The 19,864-nt window shown below is 36.9% G+C and overlaps 2 protein-coding genes and 1 pseudogene across 2 annotated transcripts; 2 read left to right on the forward strand and 1 right to left on the reverse strand.

Moving 5' to 3' along the window:
- Nucleotides 1-4,242: 4,242 nt before the first annotated feature.
- Nucleotides 4,243-5,049, reverse strand: LOC103504891 (annotated as a pseudogene).
- Nucleotides 5,050-7,971: 2,922 nt separating this feature from the next.
- Nucleotides 7,972-9,304, forward strand: LOC113465648 (zinc finger MYM-type protein 1-like). Its single transcript, XM_026820328.1, has one exon. The coding sequence runs from the start codon at nucleotides 8,056-8,058 to the stop codon at nucleotides 9,295-9,297; it is 1,242 nt and encodes a 413-aa protein (XP_026676129.1). The 5' UTR covers nucleotides 7,972-8,055; the 3' UTR covers nucleotides 9,298-9,304.
- A 3,932-nt stretch (nucleotides 9,305-13,236) lies between these two features.
- LOC103504895 lies at nucleotides 13,237-19,517 on the forward strand. The gene is made up of 4 exons (XM_026820335.1): nucleotides 13,237-13,324; nucleotides 15,895-15,909; nucleotides 17,905-17,907; nucleotides 18,812-19,517. Exons 1-4 carry the CDS (start codon nucleotides 13,237-13,239, stop codon nucleotides 19,180-19,182), a joined length of 477 nt encoding a protein of 158 aa, XP_026676136.1. The 3' UTR covers nucleotides 19,183-19,517.
- The last annotated feature ends 347 nt before the right edge of the window (nucleotides 19,518-19,864 follow it).

Below are 19,864 nucleotides of genomic sequence, written 5' to 3' on the forward strand. Positions count from 1 at the left end.
TTGGACCAATTTAATACAAAAATTTCCGTAGGTATTTAATTAATTAAATTGTTCAGGTTGGGTACTAATTTTAAACAAAAGGAATTCAAAGTGTTTCGGTACAACCAATGTTTGAAAGGGATTCGAATTGAGAATAAATTAAAATGAGGTGTTGATATCCATTATTTTTTTTCTTGAAAGGAACTCCAATTGAAAACTAATGAGAACCACTCCTCCACTGCTAGGAAACAATATACTTAATCTTTTAAGTAATATTAGAAGTGTAAATAGAAAGAAAAAACTCACAAAGTAATGGATATCATAAAAAAACATAAACGGAACAATAATTACATATGAGCCAATGGAAAGGAATATTGTCGAGTCTTTAAACTCTTGAAACAACCATATGTTTTTTTACTCCGTGTTTTCTAGCCAATACAAATTGAATTTACCCTAATGCTTGTCGAGACTCCACCTTGTTCTGTTGAGTGCTTGTTCCATATCCCTACCCGCTCTGTGAAAAGGTTTACGCCTCAAAATTCAAACTCGTCTTGTTAAAGACTTGATTAGGTAAAAAAAATTACTAGTACTGCACGACACATTGCATATCTACATCGTTTTCAATTACCAGGCGCTAGAAAGCACAAGTAGTACCCATTGCCTTACTAGTACTGCACGACACATTGCATATCTACATCGTTTTCAATTACCAGGCGCTAGAAAGCACAAGTAGTACCCATTGCCTTACTAGTACTGCACGACACATTGCATATCTACATCGTTTTCAATTACCAGGCGCTAGAAAGCACAAGTAGTACCCATTGCCTTACTAGTACTGCACGACACATTGCATATCTACATCGTTTTCAATTACCAGGCGCTAGAAAGCACAAGTAGTACCCATTGCCTTACTAGTACTGCACGACACATTGCATATCTACATCGTTTTCAATTACCAGGCGCTAGAAAGCACAAGTAGTACCCATTGCCTTACTAGTACTGCACGACACATTGCATATCTACATCGTTTTCAATTACCAGGCGCTAGAAAGCACAAGTAGTACCCATTGCCTTACTAGTACTGCACGACACATTGCATATCTACATCGTTTTCAATTACCAGGCGCTAGAAAGCACAAGTAGTACCCATTGCCTTACTAGTACTGCACGACACATTGCATATCTACATCGTTTTCAATTACCAGGCGCTAGAAAGCACAAGTAGTACCCATTGCCTTACTAGTACTGCACGACACATTGCATATCTACATCGTTTTCAATTACCAGGCGCTAGAAAGCACAAGTAGTACCCATTGCCTTACTAGTACTGCACGACACATTGCATATCTACATCGTTTTCAATTACCAGGCGCTAGAAAGCACAAGTAGTACCCATTGCCTTACTAGTACTGCACGACACATTGCATATCTACATCGTTTTCAATTACCAGGCGCTAGAAAGCACAAGTAGTACCCATTGCCTTACTAGTACTGCACGACACATTGCATATCTACATCGTTTTCAATTACCAGGCGCTAGAAAGCACAAGTAGTACCCATTGCCTTACTAGTACTGCACGACACATTGCATATCTACATCGTTTTCAATTACCAGGCGCTAGAAAGCACAAGTAGTACCCATTGCCTTACTAGTACTGCACGACACATTGCATATCTACATCGTTTTCAATTACCAGGCGCTAGAAAGCACAAGTAGTACCCTTTGCCTTGCTAGTATTGCACGACACATTGCATATCTACATCGTTTTCAATTACCAGGCGCTAGAAAGCACAAGTAGTACCCATTGCCTTACTAGTACTGCACGACACATTGCATATCTACATCGTTTTCAATTACCAGGCGCTAGAAAGCACAAGTAGTACCGAACTTCCTTTATCAGCGAAGAAAAAAAAAGTGGTTGAGCCCCATTCGTTGAAGTTGAAATGCGTTGCATTTGGCATTAGGGCAGTACCCATTGCTTTGCTAGTATTGCACGACACATTGCATATCTACATCGTTTTCAATTACCAGGCGCTAGATAACTCATTGAAATTTCGCTTCATAGGCATCTCCACTAACCCGTAGTTCGGTGACCTGAAGAACAAGAATAGGTTTCTATGGATCTTTGGTGCTAGTATTGCACGACACATTGCATATCTACATCGTTTTCAATTACCAGGCGCTAGATAGCTCATTGAAATTTCGCTTCATAGGCATCTCCACTAACCCGTGGTTCGGTGACCTGAAGAACAAGAATAGGTTTCTATGGATCTTTGGTATGATTATACAGGCTCGATGTATTCCAAAATCGGATGAGTAGGTAAATGCTCCTTTAGGTATATTATTAATTTTTTCGCCAAGTTCAATCAAAATCGGATGAATTATGCCAAAATTATGTTCCGAACTTCGGAAACAAACTAAAAGAACAACCGTCAAGTTCAAGGAAACAAACTAAAAGAACAACCGTCAAGTTCAAGGAAACAAACTAAAAGAACAACCGTCAAGTTCAAGCTTAGAATTAGAACTCATTTCGTCAGTCAATTTGTAAAACTGTGTACTGATAGCAATTTGACATCTAAATTATGCCAAAAATTTGTTCCGAACTTCCGAAACAAACTAAAAGAACAACCGTCAAGTTCAAGCTTAGAATTAGAATTCATTTCGTCAGTCAATTTGTAAAACTGTGTACTGATAGCAATTTGACATCTCCACTAAATTTTGATTCCTATGTAGATGGAACTTAACACTAGTAATTTGACATCTCTCCACTAAATTTTGATTCCTATGTAGGTGGAACTTAACACCAGCAATTTGACATCTCCAATAAATTTCGATACCTATGTAGTTGGAATTAAACACAAGTAATTTGACATCTCCACTAAATTTTAATACTTATGTAGATGGAACTAAACACCAGTAATTTGACATCTCCACTAAATTTTGATAACTATGTAGTTGGAACTAAACACTAAGTAATTTGAAATCTCCACTAAATTTTGATACTTATGTAGATGGAACTAAACACCAGTAATTTGACATCTCCACTAAATTTTCATACTTATGTAGATGGAACTAAACACCAGTAATTTGACATCTCCACTAAATTTTCATACTTATGTAGATGGAACTAAACACCAGTAATTTGACATCTCCACTAAATTTTGATACCTATGTAGGTTTAACTAAGCACTAGTAATTTGACATCTCCACTAAATTTTGATAACTATCTAGGTGGAACTAAACACTAGTAATTTGACGTCTCCACTAAATTTTGAATAAATAAGCTTAGACAGTAACAAAACAGTATTTTTTTCGCTTTCTATTTTCTTTTGCATGAAATATTACCGCGGGCATTAAGAAACGGAGAGATGTTTCTAGACAAAAAGAATTACATTAGAAGTATCATTTCTAGTTATTTTCACAGGCGAAAGAGCTTAAATAAGAGATAAAAACTTTTTCTCCCCAAGATGAGTGTTAGAATATTCTCGCCTTCTTTGCTGAGATTTCAAACAGCTCAAGTGTTCTCATAACGGACCGAGAGCGCCCTCTGAATGATTTGGTCAAATCAAATGACAAAATATTTGAAGTGGGAGAAAAACCGAAAATATCCTCCCAGGCAATATCTTCGTTACCCAGTCAACCAAAAAAATGCTCAAAAAGAGGTGTTATAAAAGCGGAGAAGAGATAGAAAAGTAAACAAAAGCGAGAATAAACACTAAAATTGATGAAACGAGAGAAGAGAATGAGAAAAAATTACGAAGAGAAAATTCTCTTGGGACAGAGAGAGAAAAATTTCGCCCTCATTTTCTCTTCCATTTCAGCCATCTCTTGACGAGCTAAGAGGTCTTTACCTAAGGTACATTTTTTCTTCATTTGCCGTCTGAGTTCTTCAACATTAATCCCTCACGAAGAAAATTTCTGTGATGAAATATTAAGTACGTCTTCATAATGAGTAAATGGGGCTATTTCCATTTTTTTTTCCCGACCTCTTTGTGTGTTTGCCCACGCTCTATGCGAGAAAAGATGGCAAAAGACATAGCCCGTAGATATCAAAGAACATTTTAGAATGTTCCATCCTTATCAAAACTTAGTTGTTCAAAGCTAATTCCATCTCTTCCCTAAAATTTCTTGACTGTTTTAAACCCCAATCCTCCCAACACCGTAGCCTATCTCCTATCACGGGCACGGAAAGTAGGTGGCAAAAAGAAATAGACGCAGCGAAACGGACAAATGGAGGGTTGAAAGAAAAAGAATCACTAGAGTTTGATAAATTTAGCAGTAAATTTTATTCAGGTTAGAACTTTTTGACATTTCCATGATTTGGGTCAGTTGCAACGAGGGGCACATTGTACGCTCATTTATTTCCAGGCTGGGCCGGAGCATTCTCATTGGTCGTCTGGCTGGGCACACCTTCGCTGGTTTCCGCAGGCTTTTCCGCGTTTGTAACGAAAGCTTCCAGTTCTTCCAAATTTGACTTCTGGAAACCCACGAACCGGTCCTGCTCTCTGCCATCCTTCATGCGAATGAGAACCGGCACGCTGGACACCTGATAGTCCATGGCGAGGTCTGTCATCAAATCAACGTCCACCTTCGCCAGTTGGACTTTCCCGTTCATCCGCTCGACGATGGCCTCCAGACACGGTGCCATCAGCTTGCACGGATCACACCACTTGGCGAAAAAGTCGACAATGACGGGGGTCGACGCTTGCTTCACTTTGGCTTCGAACTCTTTCTGGTCGGTGATTTGGAAACTAGTGGAGGGCGCCTCGGCAGGTGGAGTTTTGTTACCAGTTGGAGTTGTGTTGGTGGCTGTGGTATTCGTTTCTTGGCTGGCATTGATATCGATAATCTTATTTTTAGCAGATACCATTTCGTGCACGGATTTCGTCAGTTTGGGTTGACAAGGCGATTTGGGAGCGGACATTTTGGAATTAGGGAACTGTGAGATATCTTTTGTTTAAGAAAGCTGTGTTTTTATTAGACTTCGGATTTTGAGAATAATATAATGAACTGAATGAGTTTTGTTTTTTAATGGCTGGCTTTGTCGAATAAAAAATGTAGATAATTGAGAATGGCTAATAAATACAATACGTATGATATTAGGTCAAAATACAAATGACCAAAGATTTATGAAGGGATAATTTATCCCTTCCCTTTCATATGAAAAAAAAATAAAAGGGAAACAATGAGCTTTGATTTTGGGACCTACTAAAACCTGCGTTGAGAAAGTAAAAGAAATGAATGTCAATGTCCATTTCATTAGGATTTCCTTTTGTTAAGGATAGGAAGAGCTAAACCAGATAAACAGATGAGATGATGCCAACAATGAGACATCGAGACAAATGTTCAGATACAGTACTAATACAAGCTCATTGCAGGATATACCTGACCTACATTACCTAATCGTAAGCTCATTGTAGGCACAATTTTACTGATGTTTACAGCAAGAACAATACCCAGGCCAGAATAGGAACTAAAATAAGGAAAGTAAAGAAAGGATTCAAGACACAGAAAGAACGGACTAGAATTACTCATACAAAAGAGAAATGACAAAAGAGAATGCGGGATAAAACAGACAGTGAAGGGAAATTCGTGATCACGAGACAGCACGTTGCGTGATGAGGTTTCCATACAAGAGAGAAATGACAAAAGAGAATGCGGGATAAAACAGACAGTGAAGGGAAATTCGTGATCACGAGACAGCACGTTGCGTGATGAGGTTTCACATCTATGGATTAACCTCGCAATGAGTATTGAAACTGTTGCGGTTGATCATATGTTAGGGGTATAAAAAAAATCTGACACTCATACGGTGAAATGAATGACGTCACTCATGTAAACAATTTAATGAGTATTCAAACGACATTTTCGGACCAAACGGTTCCAACCGGTTGGATGAAATGAGTAAAAAACCTCGCCCTTTGAGTTTGAACGGTAGTTTGTGTAATGTTTTTAAAATTTCATCTCGATTTTAATTTTAAATGATTTTCATAAGTAGTTAGTACGTTAGTAGTGGTATTCTATTTACAATTTTACAAAGTGTTTTTTTCCCTCGAGAAAACTAAAGCCTTTATCTATGTTTAAAGTAAATTAACATTTTTTTTTTTGCAAAGCACCCAAAGAAATAATAATAGGTAGTGTTTATCAGTGTCCTTTAGTCTGGGTCCATCTAAGTTTCCCAGTAAGTACCTATAGTCAAAATGTACTACCAAGTACCTAAGTAAATATTCTACTTCAGTAGGTAATTTTGATAGGTTACCTACCTAAACTAATAGAAGTACCAAAATTTCCAGAATTTTAATACAAATTTGGTGGAGTATGGACAATGTTTTAAATGTGTTGAGTATTTCTTCTCTTCAGTACATAGGTACCTACCAAGAAACCTTAGATAGGACACAACGATACACCCTATAATACTTTTTGTCACCTTTAGTGTTTTAATTTTGATATGAATGTACAATTTTAATCATGTCTGCAATGATAAACAGTATAACACATTTGAAAACAATTCAACTATCTTCTCTACCGATTGAAGAAAAAGTAAAAATTAAGAATTTGGGACGACCAACACCTAATATAAATCTGATTCAGAAAAGTGTATTCAAAGGAAGGGAAATAACTAGACGTTCTCTTTTGGTATTAGATTGTGTATTTTCAAATATGTATACATTGGTGTTTTTTCATACATGGTTGTTTTGGAAATATAATATTTTCATTGTTGTTTTTTTTCCTTGTTTGATAAGTATGTTGGTTTTTATTTTCTTCTATCACATTTCCATGTTTTTTGAAGTACACAATTAGCTCGTAGTAGTAAATACTGTAATAGGTTAGTATTTCATGTTCTTCAAACATTTTTCGACAAGTGTCTCTGTATTTCATATTAAATATTATTCTTATTATTTTCTTTTGTAATATAAATACACGTTTTGCTTCTGATGATCTACCCCAATATAATATCCCATATGCTATATTTGATACTGCAAATGCATAATATATCGATTTTAATGATTGTATATCTAATGTTTTTCTAACCTGATACAATATATAACAAAGCTGAGACCGCCTTAACATAATAAAGTGGTAGAACTGAGATAATTATAATAACATGTAAGGAAAAAGGGCGAAGAATTTCCACAACTAGAAAGATACAGGTAGGTATTCAAGACATAATATGAAAGATTCTTCGAACGACACACTTGAATGCCTCGATGGGGACTGAACCCACGCCCTCCTGATTACCAGGCGAGCTTTCAGACCATTACTTACAGCACCGAGGCAGGTGGATAAAAAAGTAGTGAAAGGGGGGGGGGGGGGGGGGATAATAGCAGACTAGACGTTTTAATGTGAGCATATACAACAGAAATTCTTGGATTTGTGGATGTGACGTAACCAATTTATTGTACTGCTTTCCCTGTTCATTTTTGAACAGACATGATACTTCAACTAGAGCTTGGACTGAGACTGGCGTGGGAGATTTAACTCATCTGTCCCAAAAGATCAAGAAACATGAAGATTCACAGTCACACAAAAATGCATGCTTAAATTTGTCAGTCATAGGTAAACGTCAGATATCTGAATTGCTTAGTGATGCTTACAGGAGAAACCTAGAAGAACAAAATGAAAAAGTTAGAAGAAACAGGTACATCCTCTCAAAAATAATTGATTGTATAAAATTCTGTGGTGAATTTGAATTGGCACTAAGAGGTCATGACGAGTCAGCTGAATCTAACAACCCTGGAATTTTCAAAGGTCTGATTAATTTTACATCAAAACTGGATGAAGTGGTCAGAGATCATTTGAAAAATGCTACTGTTTTTCAAGGGACATCAAAAGATATTCAAAATGATCTTTTGGACTGTATGCTGGAAGTATGTCATGAGGAAATTTCAAAAGAAGTTGAGTCTGCAGACTATGTTTCTATCATTGCTGATGAAACTACAGATGTGTCTACCAAGTTCCAATTAGCTACCATTTTTAGGTACATATTAAAAGATGGGAAGCCAGTTGAAAGATTTTGGGGCTTCCAGAACCCTGAAGGGCATAATGCTGAATCCCTAGCAGAGTCCTTAAAAACTATGATAAAGGCTCTTATTGGGAACAATAAAAATAAACTTGTGTCCCAAAGCTATGATGGTGCAAATGTAATGAGTGGCAGAACTGCTGGAGTTCAGGCTTTAATAAAGCAAAACTACCCCCATGCATTCTTTGTTCATTGTTATGCTCATCAGCTAAACCTTATACTTTCTCAAGCAGCTAGCTCAAACACTGAAGTTAGAATTTTTTTTGCCAACATTAGTGAAATTACCAGTTTCTTTAAACACTCCAGCCAAAGAACTCAGGTCTTGGATGAAATTGTAAAAAAACGACTACCAGCAACCTCTGCAACAAGATGGAATTTCCATTCAAGGTCAATAATCACAATTCATAACAATAAAGACACTTTAATTGAATGTTTGGAAAAGATTGAAACCTCCAGTAAACAAACATTAACCATCAATCAATCACAAGCCATACGCATGAAACTTGAACAAAGCACATTTAATTTCTGGTTGAATTTTTTCAGTAAAATTATGCCACATGTAGATATACTATACAGCACACTGCAATCAAGGATGATCACAGCTGACACTGCAAAAAAAGCTGTGGAAGCATTCTTTGTTGAAATCCGGAAAATTCGGGAGTCTGTGGATGAGATGAATTTAGAAGAAACTGATGATAGACCAAAAAGAATTAAAAAAGACACTTTCATCACCAGGAAATTAGCTGCAAAGGAAGTGTGCGATATTATTTCTTCCCAAGTGTCTGATCGCTTCCAATTTAATGGACACTTGTCAATTGCAACACTGTTTGCATTTGAAAAGTTCAAAACTTATATCAAAGAATTCCCGGAAGAAGAATTGGACAATGTCATAAGTAATTATCCCTTCATCAACAGACAATGTTTGAAAACTGAGTTAACCGTGATTTATGGAAGGGATGATTTTCAAACTGTTACCAAAACTGTTGATCTCCTTGGATTTCTCCTGGAAAATAATCTTGTAGAATGCTTCCCTGAACTTTCCAAATGCTTAAAAATTATAATCACAATCCCCATGACATCCAGTGAGGCAGAAAGGAGTTTTTCTTGTTTAAAAAGAATCAAGACCTTCCTAAGGAGTACCATGTGTGAGGAAAGACTTACAGCCCTTGCCATGTTGTCAATGGAAAAAAGCCTGATTCATGACATGGCTGATTTTAACGACAAGGTCATAGATAAATTCAGTACAAGGAAACATAGAAGAATGGAATTCCAATTCAAAGGAACCACATCTCAATAGGTAAGATTGACAAACAAATATTATTCATACCTACTTGGGTTATTTATTGATTCATCCCTACTGATTGAGAATGAGAAATTGAACATGTGATAAGACACAGGCCTGCCTTATCTCCTAATGTAAGTAGTTATTGTTATATTGTATGTTTAACTACGTACTTCACGGCTTATCGTTATCTACTGCGCTTGATTTGGGTTGCCTGTTTGATAGTTTGTTTAGCAGAAGTAATGTTGTACTGACATGGTAGCTGAGATATAGTAGCTGTAAGGATTTTTTACTCTTTGCTTCTGCTTCTGCCCACTTCTTCTGTTCTAGCTTCTCTTTTCAATGATAAAGCTAACGAAGGAAGAGGGGTCTGTTCGGTATTGGTATAACCAGGGCCATCGGCTTTAATAAACGCCCTTGGTTACTGCGACCTGGTTAGACATTCCCTTTATTTTTTCTAGAAGAGCCCTAGACTTCTTATGAAGTGGGGTCCAAGTTTCAACTCGACGATTTTGATGCGTACTAAATACAACTAAACAACTAACACCCATATTTATGAACAAAATGCTGGCTCTTAAGTTCGTGCTAAGCATAGTCTCAAGGCATTTGATTGGTCAATTTTGACTTGAGACTGATCTAAGGACGATCATTCTTGTTCATAAATGATTTACTCACCTGCTCCTGGTTTTCTCAATATTCGAACTTGTCCCACACTGTATTATTGGGGGGGGGATTCCGGAAGCTTTATCCGTAATATCTATACGTAGGTAACATACCTCGGATACGGACTACCCTCTGTCTTGTCCAATATTGGCTTTGCCTCCTAATATACCCTCTGGGACTCAATATAATTTATTTTTATACCATCTTTTTCGTCCCTTCTACTTTTGTCCCACCATCCTTCCTAATTTCCCTTTTCCCAATGTTTTTCCCCCCTACTTTAGCGGTGTCATTCCTCCCCAGTTCCCTATCTATTTGCTGGAACCCCATTTGTAATGGTAGGCTTAGAGGTTAAGTCGCCCACTAATCCTTTCCTATTTCTACTGCAGAGACTTGGGGGGGTTTTCAAATATGGGCTCGGTGTCTTTTTTCCCGTATGTGCTTGTTTTGGGGGGTTGGGGATAAACTATTAGATATTATTGCTGGAATTCTACCCCCACTTTTTTCTCCCTCTCAAGGAAATTCTTCCACATTTGTTGAGGTATCTTTTGTTGGCTCGTTTTCGAAGAGTTCAGGTCTGTGTAGAGTTTTATTCTTGTGGATAGAGGTGGCAAAGATCGGTTCACTTTAGGGAATAAGTTCCAACCGTTCAGTTCCTTTCATGGAACTGTTCCCAATATAAGTTCAGTTCAGTCAGGCGTTCACTTGATCTAGGCTGATGTAGAATGCATATTCAAGGGGGGGGGGGCAGTGAGATCTCCACGATAAGTACAAGTTCTTCTGCAGAAATATGTACGAGGAAGTACAAAGTAAAGAGATTCAAGTGCATAGGTACTAGATGGTACTAGATTTGCTTACAGATTTGTACTGGATGTACTACAAGTGGATAGCTTCAAGATTCATAGCACACGCTGGACACGAGAGAGAGAGAGAAGAGAGAAAAAAGAAAAGAAGTGGGGGTACTGTGGCGGAGTTAACCGATTCAAATTCTTCTCAGCTCATGTCGGCTCTCTTGAATCTATTACATTACCATTTTATCCTCTTCTCTTATGCTTATGATAAACTCAAAGCGTTCTCTTAATTTACTAACTTTTCTGCATACTTTGACTAAGTTGCATTGGTAGTTAATGGTTATTATGATAAATTGACTATCATGAATGATGTGAGATAGGGTTAGGTCTGTAGGTGAGTCTACATTACAGTCAACCAATATCTGGAACCCATTGAAACCAAGTAAGATCAAAAGATATTGGTTTTTTCCTCAAAGTTCATAGTGTGACGTGTTTCAAGCCATGTAAATCGACCATAGAGTAGGTCGAAATTCCAAGCTGTCCCATCTTAACAAATGTTCGTCATAATAAGTACTGATACTATCATAATAAGGCAAATACTTCCTCACAAATAAGTAGCTATATGTACTATGAAGGTACTTATTATGCACTAGAAATTAAATGGGTAATTGCGAACTCAAGGTTGGACAATATCTGCCTGAAAATCATGGGAACTGGGCCTCATATTATGAACAGAAATTAGACGAGAACCTGGGACAATACAGAAGTAAAGACAAGCAATGTAAATACCTGAGATCCTACCTAGATTGTCTCGAGAAAATTCCGATCCCATAACCTACCTACCTGCCAGATACAATTAAGTAAGATCAAAAGATATTGGTTTTTTCCCCAAAGTTCATAGTGTGACGTGTTTCAAGCCATGTAAATCGACTATAGAGTAGGTCGAAATTCTAAGCTGTCCCATCTTAACAAATGTTCATCATAATAAGTAGAATAGAATAGAATAGAATAGGATATGTTTTATTTGCACATAAAATACATTGAAGTACATTGTACAATGGTCAATTTCTATATAAAATTCATATAAGATAATATAAAATTACTGATACTATAATAATAAGGCAAATACTTCCTCACAAATAAGTACCTATATGTACTATGAAGGTACTTATTATGCACTAGACATTAAATGGGTAATTGCGAACTCAAGGTTGGACGATATGTGCCTGAAAATCATGGGAACTGGGCCTCATATTATGAACAGAAATTAGACGAGAACCTGGGACAATACAGAAATAACTTAAGACAAGCAATGTAAATACCTGAGATCCTACCTAGATTGTCTCGAGAAAATTCCGATCCCATAACCTACCTACCTGCCAGATACAATATACATAGGTACTTACATAAATACCTAGCTGGCAGATACATACATTCATACATATACCATATACCTACATAAATACCTACCTATGCAGCTGCCAGATACATAGGTATCTACATAAATACCTAGCTGCCAGCCTGCCAGATACTTACCTAGGTATCTATACTAGAATCAAGGGCGTGAAAATTCCCAGTAAAGTAACTGTAGATAATGGTATAATGGGTTCATAATTATACCTACATACCTACAAAGAAAAAAGAAAAATACCTACATACTTACAAAGCTAGTAATACCTACTAGAAACAATACCAGAGAGGAAAAAATGAAGTCAATGAAGATACATCAAGTACTAACTTAGATAGGTAAGTATTTCATGATTGATGTGTGATAAATTTACAAGGTCGAAACGCTTAATTCAAGAAGCAATGTGAAGGGCGTGATAGTTTTCAATCGGAAATTAATTTAATAGTGGGAAGATCATTTTCATTTTCCAGGAGTACCTGCTTTACAGTTACTTATGTAAGTGGTACAACTCAGTGCAATAGTCCTAAATTAAAATGGACGCGGCACATAAGGGATCAGGAAAGATAAGATAAGATAAGATAAGATATATTTTTTTATTGTACATGATTTTACATTAACACGTATAAGTACAACGTCAAATATTAATAAAAAATTTTCAATTTTCTTTTTATTATATTTTTTTAAACCCTCCAGAAAACCCACCTTTCCCCTTTCTATCCGTTTTTTTTTTTCTTCTTCTTCTTCTTCTTCTTCTTCTTCTTCTTCGAAATTCTTTTCTTTCTGCCTCTCTCCCTTTCTCTCCGTTCTCATCCTTTAGTGATTTCGATACTCGAGTATGGAGTTCAAGACAGGACGTGCCACGCACGTTACAGTCCCAAGAAAAGGTTAGACTGCGCAGCAGCGCAGCCCAGGGCCCTGTTTCACGAACGACTGCTGTACTTGTCACTTTTCAGTGCACGCACAGAAGAAATGTACCGTTTGTCAATGTTTCCTGCGCGGTAAAAGTGAAAAATGGGAAGCAATTCGCAAAATAGGCCCCAGGTCTCCCCGCGGGGGCCTTGTAACGCGTGATTCACGGACCTTGGAGATTTTGCAATGAGTACCCTGTATGGTTCTACCTCCCATGAAGACTCCGTCCGTCGTACCCTGTATGCTCTGTCGTCTAACAATAGACAACAAAGGGGCATTCTACTCGTAGAGTACTCGGAGCTTCTCTTGCTAGTTATTATTATTAGTTCTCGTTTTTTTTACAAGTATCTTATTATTCCTCATTATTTTCACAGGATAAGTTGGGTGCTCTTCATACATCAGGGTTCTCAGGCCTGGAAACAGAAAGCCCGGTGGAGATTTCACAGGACTAGTCCTAAAAATGGTTGTTGTTTTTTTTTTTTTTTTTTTTTTTTTTTTATAGTCAACCAGCCGTCGACCTGAACCGTCCACACTGCCTCGACAACATAGAATCACCTCGTCAATCGATTCAATTTCGACTGACGGCCGGTCGACTATGTTTGGACACATCTTTAGAGTCAATAAGTTTCAATCAATTTTATTTGTACAAATATACAATTGTATGTGGTACAATGTTAAGACTACGTACTAAACTAAACTAAAACTAAATCTATAATAATATAATCACTAGTTTTGATTGTTCTTACTTCAAAGGTACATTCGATCAAAATGTGAAGTAACCTCTCTCTTCCCTGCCTCCTTAAATCTTTCAGTCCTTCCTCCCTCTCTTTCTCTTTCTTCTGTGATGCTCTCTTCCAAAGAACCAAGTATAGGCCCTGTTCCAGGCTGTTCCACTGTTGTCACACAGACCATACAGTGTTGCCATGTTGTGACGTCTATTGTAAGGAAAGAGGAAGTGTTCCCAATATGGGTGACGTTCTTCTAGCCTGCATCTCTTACCCGAGCTTCCCCTTCTTCCTCTTCTTACCCACAGCTTGGGCTTGATATCCCGTTTCAAACCTTCTTCTCCCCTCTCCTTCATCCTCTCATTTTGATCTTATTACATTACTTTGTGTCTCAAGAACCTTCTGTTGGCACTTGATAGGAAGTTCCCCCTTTTTTGTTCATTTGTCTCCCGGTTTTTAGCTTTCTAATACAAGTGTTGGGGCAGAAAGCAGGGCTAAAAAGTAATGTAAGGCCAGCCACTTCCGTTCAGATCGTCTGCCAGACCGCAATCTGTCAGACAATCGAAAAGTGTGTGCTGAAAAAAAAAACTACAGACCCAGGTCTCTCAGACCTAGTTCTCTATGTTATCATTATCACGTAGTTCTTTTTTTCCTCCTTCTTCTTCTTCTTCTACTTCCTCTTCCTTCTTCTCCTCCTCCTCCTCCTTCCTCGTCTTCTTCTCTTTCTTCTTCCGAGCGGCACAGAACAGGTGAAAGGGGAAGGTAGGGGTGAGGGGGGGGATTATTTACTACTGACGTAGAATATGTACTTACATAAATATACTTAAATATAGTAAATATACATAAGTACATTGTAAATAAATATATGTAGGTAAATACTCGTATATGTAGTGTCTGGAGCAGAGTGCGTAATTCCAAAACGTATAGGAATATTATACTGGTAGTGTTGTGTGCCTGTGACTCTACATACAGGGTATATGGCAATATTGTGCCAATGAAGACGGATAAGGAGAGGAGGGAGCTATTTTAGGAAGTAATAATTTTTGATATCACAGCATTACTTACTAGTAGGGTTGCCAACTTTTTTTTCGGCATATACGGTACAAACTAGCAAAATGGTGAAAAAATACGGATTTCCCGATTTTTACCCGAAACAAAGGTATTTCAGCCAGAGCGAGCTAGGCCTAGAGATCCAGATTTATGAGTCATGCTGCATGCACCTGTACGCTATACATTCGTACTAATAGTACGTTACTACCCTACATTACACTCCCTACTTGACTCGCGGGTTTTGTGTTTTTCGTACGTACCTACCTATCTTTTGAAACTTTTTTTTTGTAATTTTTTCCGTTTATTAGTCAGTTCCCGTATTTTTCGTAGATTTGGAAAAAACCGGAACAAAGGTGTGTTCCGGCGGAACATTTGATTTTTGACAAAAATACGGATTGTTCCGGGGAAATAACGTACGGTTGGCAACCCTACTTACTAGGTACATAAAAATCTTTTGTCTGAGAAGTATGTTGTGTCGTTTTGACAACCCAAACTTTGGGCGGTCCGTCAATAAATTTTATTGATTGTTTCTGTCTAATTCTGTAATTTTCCGTTTACTCTGGTAATGCCGCTACTGGTCGCTACTCATCTAAAGTAGCTACTCAGTCCTTACGGCGCGACACTCAGGGCAAACCGTACCCAAGCAACAAAGTCGTAAAAACTTGAATTCCGCCGAGGATTGAACCCGTGACCTACGGTACCGCGGTGTGCAAGCCCAGTGTAATAACCACTCACCCTCGGAGGTAGCTTGTGAAAATTATTTATTGAGCGCGGGATTCGAACCCGGGATCTTCTACAAGTGGAACACCCTGTAACAACGGAACGTACAAGGCCCGATTGTTTTAGTTTGGAGTGCGTAGTGAATTAATTCGTCCAGCAGTTATATTATTGGAATGCAGCCAGATACTACACTCCACGGGAACTCCATACTCCAATGAGTACTTTACGTAATTAGAATGCATGAGTGACTCACTCCCCCACTCCGCGCTCCCACGATGTTCTCGGAGTCTTCAGACCTCAGGTTCGAGTGTCGGTTAAAATCTATACTATATTTTAAGTTGAAATCTAGAAATCTCTGATGATGGTTTCCAGTATGCCCAATGATGGCCATGATAATGATATCCACCTCCTTTCTTTGGAAGTACAATGCCTTTAAAATTGCTGTGGAGGAAAATGGGATTTCCATGCTAGAGGAACAACTAGTGTAGACTTACCAATTTAAAAATGTCCAAGATCTTGAAGTCTTTGGAAGATACAGAAGATCCTTTTCTGATAAGGTAGGGTACCTAGATATATCCTTTCTCCAAGATGGTAATCCAGAAAACACAGTACTTAAACACTGAACAGAAATTGAACTCACAAAGACCTAAATATGGAATTATCCTATCATTAAACTTTTTAGAAAAATCACTTTCAGGAAAATTAATGAGAATAATTAAAACTTATCAATTTTAAGACAAGTGGAAAAAATTGAAACCCCAAGTGGCAGGTAGGTAGGTAAGCAGATAATTTTATAATTACTTAAGCAAAAAGGGATTATCAGTAAAATATACCAAAATAACTACCTAATTTTAAGGAAATTATCAACAAAATTTAAAATATTTAAAAGTTAAATAGGTAAATCACAAAAAAGTTAAATAATTAATTATTTAAATTTAATTACAATAACAAATACACGTGAGGGACGCAGAAATTTCGCAAAGAAACACGGACCACCCGTACACAAAGAGCTCAAATCTCAAACTGATTTTTTTTATTTATTATTTTTTTTTCTCACTTTTTTTTTCTCCCTTTTTACTTTCTATTACCTTTACGTATAGGGAACCTATACAAGGTAATGAGAAAGTATTACAATCGGTCCAAATTTTCAAAATCGGACAACACACGTTTCACCAGATGGTCTCAATCCGGAAACTTACCACGAGCACCGTTGCTTCATTTCAAGTGATCCCTTGGGAACTCGGGTATTCAATGTGACCCCTTCAAGAGTTACTACTATAAAGATTGAGCTTTACGTTTAGGTAAGAAATAAGTACTTTTCAATCAATGTGATTTCTCAATTATTTACCCTTAAGATACCATGTCTTTAGGCTAAATAATTGAGAAATCACATTGATTGATCTCAGGTACCATAAGCATTGTACAAAACAATATAAGTACTTTTCTGTGTAAATACATAATAAATGAATAATTATTGTCCCGACATTCCCAATATCTGTACCTACCTAGGTTTGGAGTAAGCTTCCATCCAGATATGTCAATCAGCTATCTAAAGCTAGAGCTCTCTAGTTGGATGGAAAAAGTGGGAAAGCTAGAGCTTTAGCTAGATAGGAAAAAGTGTCAAATTTGTCCCACATTCGTAATTTGAGCACAAGCAGATTATCTCCCTCCTCCTCTCATCTCTCACTCAGTTTTCAACATAACAACTAATGGGATTTGTGTGTTTTGTTACTTCCCCTGTGAACAGGTGGAGGAGCTGTTGTAAATTTACTAGTAGTCCAAACACTTGTAGAACTGATTTCAACATGTTTTTTTTTTTTTTTTTTTTTTTTTTTTTTTTTGGGAATTTTTTTTTTTTTTTTTTTTGGGTAGATTAAATTTTTTTTTTTTTTTTTCATACGGAAATTTATTTTTCATTTATTTGTGGATAGATTAAAAAACAGTATTGACTGAAAGGTAGGTATAACCATTCTCCAGGAACTGTGATGAAAATGGGAAACTTTGAAGTAGGGCAAGGAATGTAAAAAACGAGCCATTATAGGGCTCCCAAAGGCCCAAATGGGCTCTAAGTTCAATGAAATTTCAAGGAACCTGTGTGTTGAACAAATTCAAACTTTGTTTGTTAGGGTTTGATTTAGGCTTTAGAGTTAAAGGAATGGGAGAATATTACCTACTTACTTTCTCAATGAAAGATACCTACAAGAAACAACACACAATTTTCACCTACACACCTACAAGCTATTACCTACAAAAACTTTAATGCAAGAATTGAGTAATTTAACATAAAGTAAAAGAGTTATATGTAGGTAACTATTGACTTCCGATCAGTATTTTAATTCTACACAATCATAATGTACAGAAGGTATTTCAAATTTCAATATTTTACAGTGTGCTTGTACTATGAAAAAAAAGTCCTAATTTTGTTGATTTTAAATTTTAAAACCAGTAAGTAATTTATTTTGTTACCCTATTCATATTAATTTCAGTCCATCATCAGGTACAATGTGTGCTGAAATTTATGATGGAAACTGGCACATGAGACAGAAATGCTGAAATGCAGACGTTAGGTACCCTCCTCCCTTCTCCAAGTCCTGATGGAATAATAAAATATAACATTAAACTGCCATCAATCATAATTCTCTCTCTCTTCTCCTCACAACACACCCATGAATACATTTTACTGGTGAATAAATTCCATCATTGTAATTAGGTAGTACTTAGGTATCTTTGGATTCTTTGGTGTTGTTTCATTCCTATGGAGGTGTTTTGATAGGTGGTTTCTCTGTAAAAACTAGTAAGGTAGTAAGTAATCTCTACTTAGTAGAGACTAGAGAGAATAGGTGGGTCTAATGCAGAGAGAACAATAAACATTTAGTGGAGAGAGCTGGATGTAAATACCTGTAAATGGAAAAAAAAAAAAAAAAAAAAAAAAAAACCCTCTGCACAGTCTAAATAATGCACTATCTGGACATGATCATAATGATGATGGTCTCTTTGCCCTCAGCTGTACAAGATAAAGCCACAACAAGAACTGTCTTCTTTGAAAATGATCTGTGCATGACTTTTACATTTCATGTTTCCTTATTTGATTCTAAGTAAGCTGGGGTGGGTGGGAACAAAACAGAAGTGAGAAAAATAATTTGTCTAGACTGGATGTGTTATGAACTGTCATTATTCTTCCCTAAGAAGAATAGTCCAAATTTCACAAGAGTAACTAATCTCCTACATCATGTCTTCTAATTTTATTCTCCTATGTTCTGTTACAGAAATTGAAAATCTAAACTCACAGCTAGATCAGCTGCACTCTGCTCTCGACACATTGGAAGAGAAGAATGACAACATCAAAGAGCGTCTGTTGGAGCTTCTCCAAATCGTCAAAGTAAATCGAGATCAGCTTGATGAAGTAGAATCAAACTTGAGCAATGATATTTCAGCTACAAACAACTCAGAGCTGTCCAGTCTGAGGGAACAGTTGAGTCAGATGGAAGCCTGTATGGCCAATGTGATGTTACCCCAGACCTCTACAGGATCAACAGCATCATTACGGGAACAACTGCATCAACTAGAAATCAATGTGTCTCAAGCTGCAGACCTGGGTAACAATATTATGTCTAATACTGAAGAGGAAACTGATTAGGGAGCCTGGGGCTTACAGCATTTATTACAAGGTGGACCTAGAAATCCCAGTGAGTGTTTTATTCTTCTGTAATTGAAGTATGAGAAGTAAGTATAAAGTTATATTTCTACCTGATTAAAGGGCAAATGGGTGTAAGTTTGTCCATGGGTGTTTTTAAAACAATTGGAGGGATTTCTTTGGTCTGCCTTTATTTGTTTTCAAAATTTAGAATGTGATTTATATATTATTTTAATTTTACAAATTTTATTTTTATCAGTATGATGCGTCCATAGCGTTCATATACAGTGTTTGAGTCTGTTCCTTACATTTTAACATTATTGCAAAAAAAGGGAAAATTCATATATTGCGGTGAAGATGTAGCTTTACAACCTGTACCTACTTAGAGATCTTGAGATGAGTAAAACTAAAGGTTATCATCAGTTTGCACAGAGGCAATATGAAAGCTTGGATGAATAAAAAATCTATTCTCGTGTTTTACACTTCCTAAAAATATTTACACTATTGCCTATAGAACTAGTTAAAGCAAAAACAGTTGATACAATTTTTTCGTACACTCCGATACATAAAAATGTTTTTAAGTTGAATATATTTAATGTTATAATTATGTACATTTGAATGGTTTACAATATGTAGGTAACTAGGTACTTACATTATCTAATGTTTGAACTGGGATTAGAAGGAG

Source organism: Diaphorina citri, unplaced genomic scaffold (assembly GCF_000475195.1).
Source record: "Diaphorina citri unplaced genomic scaffold, Diaci psyllid genome assembly version 1.1 scaffold139, whole genome shotgun sequence".
NCBI classification, from domain to species: Eukaryota; Metazoa; Arthropoda; class Insecta; order Hemiptera; family Psyllidae; genus Diaphorina; species Diaphorina citri.